The sequence below is a fragment of the Tamandua tetradactyla genome, chromosome 8 (assembly GCF_023851605.1).
Source record: "Tamandua tetradactyla isolate mTamTet1 chromosome 8, mTamTet1.pri, whole genome shotgun sequence".
NCBI lineage: Eukaryota > Metazoa > Chordata > Mammalia > Pilosa > Myrmecophagidae > Tamandua > Tamandua tetradactyla.
In genome coordinates this window covers 17,800,403-17,808,407 of record NC_135334.1, presented here as the reverse complement: position 1 = coordinate 17,808,407, position 8,005 = coordinate 17,800,403, and the positions used below count along the sequence as shown (strand labels likewise).

The following is an 8,005-nucleotide window of genomic DNA, read 5'->3' as shown; positions in this document are numbered from 1 at the left end:
TGTGTTTGTAGAATAACCAATTAATTGTTTTTAATGTTGTGCTAAAATCTGTTTCTATTTTGCTCCCTTTAGTGTGGCAGAATAGATATACCCCTTGATACATAGTAGCTGTACAACCATTTCAGTACTCTCCCCAAATCTTTGCTTCTCCAAGCTAAAAAGCTCATACTTTTTTGTTGTTGTTCTCTACACACTTTACTATCCTGGTTCCGGCATACTGGATGAATTTTAGTTTGTCAACATCCTCTTTAAAATGTGATGCCAAAAACATAACATAAATATAAAATATTCCAATTAACTCATTATTTTTGTGCCTATATTGAGCCCAAATCAACAAGAGCAGAGAGTGACTGCTTCAAGTTAATATGTTTATTGCACGATTCTCTTAGCACTAGAAAGCATTCTGCTTGCTCTGTCTTCACATTTTTCTATTTTTAGTTATCAACTACATCAACGAGAGCCAGTGCTCTTATCTTTTAAGGAGGTGTCATGGATTCCCATTAATCATTTTTCAATGCCACTGTCAGCCAACACTGGCTGGATGGTGCATTGTCCATTTATTATGTTCCTGTGTCAGGTAGGTAGAAATACAACCAAAAGTCCCACTATGAAATGAAGTCCACCAGAACAAACACAGATCAAATTATTTATTACATTTATTTCCATGTGGGATGATTTACCCACCTTGGTTATTTTTAAGATGGTTTCTGGCCCTTCAGAAAACAACCTGTGTAAGTCTGTCTTTAATATGCCATAACGAGCTTGGTCTTGTTAGATCTTCACCACCAAGTGAAACTGAGTTGAGGCAAAAGCCTGGGTAATTCAGACAAAATAACTTTCCAGCCTATGAAGGCTTTGATCAGTACTGAAGGCTAAAACAAAAAGTGCTATCATGTTACATTAGATTGAGAATAAATTGTATCTATCTCCTACTATCCTCACTAAACCCTGTGTAAAAAAAAGAAATGGAAAACTGGGAGAACTTTGCTATTGAATTGTTTGCCGTCAATTTTGGGAAATATTGTCTGATGAGAAAACGGTCACAGCTGATGTAGCAAGGGACACAGTTCCTTCCCTCCTAATCCAGCCAGGAACAGTCACAAAGGAGGACAGCAAGGAGGGGAAATGAGCAGTTTCTCATGTTTAAACCTCGTAGGACTCATTCTAAAAGCCTCCAATCAGGCAGAGCTGAGCGTATGCTAACAGTGTTTGCTACTTACCTGCTTTTTCCAGAAAAAAAGTCCATGCACTACACCTAGCCTGTTCCTCGTAGGCCCAGAAAAAGCCCTGACATCTTGTGAAGAAAGAGATGAGAAAAGAGACAAAAATACCATGGGTTTGTGTTCACCATGTGAATTAAATGCAAACTGAATTTCTTCAGATGCACAGTGTTTCTACTCACTTAAATGATTCTTCCCAATTACCTTTTAATAGCTGTTCTTCTTGGGACTCTTTTGGCTCCATGGTCATGATCTTGTGTAAAATAAAAAAAAAAAAGTACTTACCCTTCCAGGTTACCAGGAACACTCTCATTCATAAATCACTTCCCTCTCACCCCCATAACCAAGTTTTTTGTCTTACTGTAAAGCCTTTGCCATAAACTCCTCCCTTAAAACTGATACTGTCATTATCTGAACAGGGAGGGAGGGGAGAAATCTGAGTTTAGACTTCCTTTTTTATCTCCAAATTTATACCCTCTAAATAAATGAGAGGGGTGTTCTTATAAGGTGATAGAGGCAAAATGCCAAACCAATACATTGTTAACAGAAGGAAACAAAGTATATTGCGAAAAGAAATGGAGGAGGAGTCAGAAAAGGATTTTTTTTTATACTGCTTCAGCTGTTAGTCCCAACTTCTTGGTAAATCCTTCAGTCTTGCTGAGCTTCAATTTCCTCCTTTATGAAAGAGATTATTTGTAATCCTTGTTCCCCATTCTTCACAAGATTGAAGGCTGATTACAGAGCACTACCAAAAATCTAAAAGGCGATGCAATGCTTATGTTTTTAAATCAACATGTTTGTCTCCTAAATGATACTGGTAAAGGCCCCACTCTGGCACTTTGCCTAAGTTAAATGTCGAAAACTGACTACTGTTACATTTACAGACTCACAGAATTTAGGCCCAGAGAGAGCTTTTGGATTCTTCCCCTTATTCGAGAAAAAAGGGAAAAAAAAAAAAAAAACTGAAAGATTCTGTGTAACCCAAAGAACCCGTGGTCTTTATAATTATCATTATTTTATTAGAACCCAAGGATCACATTGCCACACTCATTTCCTGGGCTCACTTACCTAAAGACACCAGAAGCACAAGGAAAATCAGAGGCTCAGCGCGCCTCTGACACATCTGCTATATTTGATAAGTGTGCTGGGTATGTGGTGTCTGCACAAATTCGTAGCCTAATTTCAACCTCCAAATATCAAGAGACCTCAGTTCCGGCAGCATTTCCCAGACTCAAAGCACTGTTTGCAGTGTCCTTTTCCACATACGTGGAACTCAAGGCCATTTATCAACCGATTAACAACAGAAAAATTGGTCTGGAAGGGACTGGATCTGTTTAATGAGAGGTTATTAGCCGAGTGCATTCCTCCAGGGAACAGGACACCGCCTGGGGCGTCCCGGAGGGGGCGCGCGTAAGTAGGAGGACTCTGTAACAAGCGTTCTTCGGAAATTCGTGCTCATTCCCGGTTTTGCCCGGCGAGCCTTTATTACCTAAAGAAATTGCAAACTCTGGAAGAAAATAGGAGTCCCCAGGGAAAGGAAGAGGGGGTAACGCACAGAGTCAAACAGCACCCCGACCCGCCTCAACAGTCCCCGAACAGGTGTCCACCAGGAGGGGGATGCGTATACACCCCTTCCAACTTAATCTTGCTAAAAACCCCATTCCCTAAAATGCCATGAGATATACGCATTTCCATTCACACTCCGTGGAACACTCATTTTTAAAATATCAGTAGCCCGTGGGACAAGGAAGAGTTGCGGGACAGGCGAGCAATAAGATCGGGAAGCAGAAATTGCTCAACCCAAGTTTCCCGCCACGCTCCGGGCGCCGCTCAGTTTTGAGGGGAAGGGAGAGTGGATAAATGGGTGGTGGCGCAGGTGGGCAGCACGCGCAGGTAAGGGTGCTGGGGTGCAGAACTGTGAGCTCTTGAGAGGAGCAGGGTTGGAAGATGGAAGTGCCGCGCGGAGAACCAGACGCACCGCGGGCGGTGTAGGCTAGTGGGAGGTCAGTGAAGAGAACCGCAGGAATCTGACCCGGGACTGAAAATTTGAAGGACCGGGTGGTGGCTTCTGCCTGGATCCCCGCGGATCAGACAGCCCCCTGATAGCCCGGCCCTTACCTGCAGCCAATCAGTCAGGCGAGGAAGGGCAGGGGGCCGGAGCAGAGAGGCCGCAGAACCCGGTGAACGGAGCTGGGAGCAGGGGATTGCGAAGTGAGGGCTCAGGGGTTCTAGGATAGCGGCGGAGGGAAACGTCCCGCACCCAACTGGAGAGCGGGGAGCCGGGTTTCCAGGTTGGGCGGCGGCACTGGGCATGTTCGCGCGGCTTCGGACGCCGGGAGCAGGACGAGCGAACCCGGGCGCACACTCTCCCCAGTAGGGGACAGGGCGGGCGGGAAGGGAGGGCGAGACGCCGAGTCCAGGGCGGCGCTGCCTCCGCGCGGCTCGGAAGGTTGACGGGTGGGTTTTGTTTGTCTTCTAGGAACCGACCTCCCAGGCCCGCCCAGGCACCCGATCCCCAGTCTTCGGCTCCCCGACGGCACTGCGCGAAGGTTCGGCGGTCTCCCCCCGCGCCGTCGGCCTCCGCGACCTGGCGGCTCAGAGCACGTGCGGCCCCGGGCCGAGCTCCCCCTCGTCCCCGATGTCCACCTCGTCCTCGGGCTCGGTCAGCACAAAGGGGCCGGCGGGCAGGCCCGGCCGAGCCTCGCCGGGGACGGCCTCTGGACCGTGGGGGCTGCTCTCCGGGCTCTCTGGCGGGTCCGGCGCTTTGGGCTCGTCTTGGCTTTTCCGCAGCTGCTTCTTATGCTTCATCCGCCGGTTCTGGAACCACGTCTTCACCTGATTTCGAGGAGGAAAAAAATTAAAACCAAGTCATTCATTCGGACCCGGGGTTACTGAGCTAAACTCTGAACGATTGTTGGGCGTTAGGAAAATGGACCGCAACCGGTTGTCAAATTATCCACCAGCTGTGACGTCCCCCCCCCCACCCCTCCCACCCCCACTTAACCTTGAGTTCTCACACCTGAGCTGCTCAGAAGTTCTTGTCTGGGGCTGAAAAAGAATCAAACATTGTAAGGGACCCAGGAGTAGTTGTCGAGACATAACGATAAGGATTAAAAAGGGGTATTATGTGTAATTATTTATAGTTATTAGTTAGAATTTTTGATACTAGGTGCCAGTGCAGACAAGTCTCTACGCTCAACTCCTGTTCCTCTGACTGGGACATATCTGGTCCGACATAATTTATGGACAGGATTATGAGACTCGAACTTGCAGTTTCTTATCACAGAGAAAATCAGTTCCGGGCCTGGCAGGGCTAATGACCTCAGGGTAAGTCGGGTTTCCAGGTACAAAGAATATGAGCGACAGAGGAAGTGAAGGTGGGAGGTTTGCAGTTGTGGATGAATAGCGTCTGAGGGAAGATGAAATAGTTCTTTCCACTCAGGACAGGGCAATAAGGAGGGGAGTGGAAATGAAGACATGTGGCTGGGAAAGAAATTGATTAACATAGGAAGGGAGAAAATATGAGAGGATCGTATGGAGACCACGACAAACTCTGAGGTCTATCCTGTAACCACTTTTTGAAGAGTGCTTTGAAAATTATTGCTTTTTTATTTCTTTGCGTTGTATATATATTATACTATACAATAAAAAAAAGTTTAAAAATAGGAAGGGGGAAAATAAACCTACCGGTCTGGGCTTCTCTCAAGATCAAAAAAAAAACAAACAAATTGTCGAATCTCTTATCAAATAAGTCTGATTACGGAGTAAAACTCTGATTAGAGAGGAGGGCCAGAAATTATGTCCTGGAGCAGTAATTCTCAAACCTAGCGTGAGAATCAGAATCACCTGAAGACTCCTTCCTTCATAGCCACAGCCCCACTGGAAAGATTTTGTTTCGGTAAGTCTGACTGCGTTGGGGGATCTGTACTTTCACTAAAGGATTTTAGGAGCAGCCTGGGACAAAGGGGGAGCGGAGTCATTTGCATCCCAAAGAAACTCCTCGGTGGATCCAGAGGGTGTTACGAGTTCAGGGAGAGGAGAGCGAGGTAGAGATGGGGCCTCCCTCCTCTCCCGCCCACCTGCGTCTCGGACAGGCTGAGGGCGGTGGCCAGCTCCACCCTCTCCGGTGTGGACAGGTAGCGCTGGATCTCGAACCTCTTCTCCAGGCCGGAGAGCTGCGAGTCAGAGAAAACCGTGCGAGCTTTGCGACGGCGGCAGTGCTTCCCCGGCAGCTCGGCGTGCGGGGGGTGCGGGAATAGCGCTGGCACAGGCACCCCTGCAGAGAGAAGAGCGGCCAGGTGGACAGAAGCCCGATCTGCAGGGAGCAACCTCCAATCACCACTTGGCCCTCAGCGTCTCCCTCTGCCTATCTCTTCCTTGCCCCAAAACCCCTCCAGCCCTTCCGCAAGGAATCCCAGGGCAGAGAAGAAAAACAGGTCGCAAGAGTAGCGCTTGAAGTTCTTCAACGGAAAGGCCATCTAGAAATACAAACCATAAACAGTAAGTAAAATGGAAAAGAAAGTTGGAAAATAGATCCAGGGCCCTTTAAAATGTCCTCTTGTAGAGACTTAAAAGAATTCCATAATTTCTACCAGCGCTGAGCCTCTCGAGCCTCGGGAAGTTTCCAGCAAACATCGGATGATCCAGGAGCTACCCGCACAACCCCCGGGGGTCTGAAGACCCTCGGCCCTGCTCCGGGGCAAGTAAAAGAGTGGATGTGATCTCACCTCCCACTGCACTAAAAAACAAAATAAAAATAAAGCAAAAACACCTTTCTCTTTGCCGAGAGCCTCCCATTTTCCCGTCCGCAGCCAAAGGGGCTAGAGCAAAATTCTCTGCCCGGAGCGGCTGCGAGGCGAGGGGCAATTCCCGCCTCGCACGTTTCCCTCTCGGTTTCCGAGTCGCGGTGAGGACGTTGCTCTTTAATCTTGTCCTCGTTCTTTTTCTTATTCCTTCCCTCCGCCTCCAAGGCCGGTGAAGGTGAAGGCGCTTTCTCCCTGGTCCAGTCTAAGGAAGCGTCTCTTTTCTTTCCTGCACCCCCGCAGTCTTGACTCTGCTCCTGAGCTGCACGGAGCCCGCAGAAGCTGCGACAGGCCGCTACATCCGTCCGTCCCGGGAAGAAACCAAAAGGAAGCCGCTCGGGTCATCGCGGGCTTCGGTCACTGCTATTGGCGGGGCGGGGGGGGGGGGGGGGCGGAAACACGGGTGCAGTCGAGGCTGTCGCGGCCCGGATGGCAAAGGCCGAGATGTGGACCTCCAGGCGGGCTTCATAATTGCCCCAGAGTCTGAATTTTACCGTTTCACAGACACTTCTAACTTTTGTACTCGATTCCAGTGCCCACGTTTCACAAACTCGCTTCACGTCTCTCCGCGGTCCCGGCACAGACCAGGGACGGTTTCCCGCCCAGGCTCTGATATGGCCTTTCGAAGAGAGACGGGAAAAATCAGGATATTTCTTCACACCTCCCTGTCGGAACCAGACTTTACTGGTCCCGCTTCTTTCTCGGCGGTGAAAGTTAGAATACTTTGGTGCCCGGCTCCAGTCGCGGGCAATTGGGGCAGAGGGGGCGCAGCCCAGCTTGAGACTGTGTATTAAATGCTAGAGTGTCAAGAAGTACTGCGTTTCTCCCGCCCTTTTTCCTTACTCTTCCTCCATTATTCGGACCGACCCAAATCTTCCATCCACATAACATCCTAAGCCCTCATTCACTTCTAAGACCCCGCAGGCTGGGCGATTGCTCAGAGCCGGAAAGGAGAAAGCCGGCCAGGCCAGAGCGTCTGGAGCTGGTGGGCTGAAAGGTCGAGCTACTTTCCACTGGGCAGGGATGGTCAGGGATCTCTCTCTGAGCCTGGAGAAGTGGAGGACTGGGATTGACAGAGGGGCGACGATGGCTCAAACAAGCACAAGAAAGGACCACTTTGAGGAAGCAGAGCACTGCCGGCCAAGGGTACCATCAGAACCATTCACACCCAGGCCTCCTGGCCAGGTCCATCTTCTCCGTCATAAAAAAAAAAAAAAAAAAAAAAAGTGCCAAGTGATGACAAGTGTTCCTTGGGCTGGCATTCCTCAAGGGAGCTCCGCCTGCTCTCAGTCCTATCCCAACCTTCCACTGTCACTTAGGAAAGGAGGCCGCTAAGCCAGGCCCAGCCAGCTCTGGCCTTTCCAAAGCTTCATCCTAGGCTTATTAAGGTCTGCGATCTCGCTCTGCATCCTGTTACTTACCCGAGGTGGTGAGGAAATAAGGGTGGTGGTGGTCTCCCTTGTGCAGATGGTGATGAGGGTGAGGAGCCAGGAGGGTGGGTGTGGGCATGAGGGGGTAGCCATAGTCTAGCAGAGGTACCCGGGAGGCCAGCGAGCTGGCGAAATGGTCGGGGGCCACCTCCCTCAGCGGCTTGGGCTTGTGCAGCAGGATGTCCTCGATGAAGAAGGACGTGGGCCTCTGAGAAGACGGCGGGTGCAAAGGGGAAGTGAAGTTGAGATTCATCTTGAACCGAGTGCCTGCCACCGGACAACGGCCAGGGACGAAGTGTGGGAAGCAGGCAGCTTCTCCGCAAGCCTGGTCGACAGCCCACGCTCTCCGAGGCTCGGATCTCCGTCGCTCTCACCCTGGCCTCGCTGCCCTAGGCTCTGGGGAGGCGAAAAGATGAGCTCTTGGGTGGGTTGGCTCTCTGTGTAGAATTGGCAGCTTGGAGAGGGGAGCCAGGAGAGCCAATGGCAAAGCTGTCAGCGGCGGAGGGGAGGGTGCCGCGGGCTCGGGGCGGGGCGGGGATCTGTCCGCGGTGCT

General features: G+C 50.3%; 1 protein-coding gene across 1 annotated transcript; it reads right to left on the bottom strand.

The window, feature by feature from the left end:
- Positions 1 to 3,815: 3,815 nt before the first annotated feature.
- On the bottom strand, positions 3,816 to 7,705 carry BSX (brain specific homeobox). The gene is made up of 3 exons (XM_077112020.1): positions 7,444 to 7,705; positions 5,300 to 5,496; positions 3,816 to 4,055 (listed from the first exon to the last, which is right to left on the bottom strand). Exons 1-3 carry the CDS (start codon positions 7,703 to 7,705, stop codon positions 3,816 to 3,818), a joined length of 699 nt encoding a protein of 232 aa, XP_076968135.1.
- Between the last annotated feature and the right edge of the window lie 300 nt (positions 7,706 to 8,005).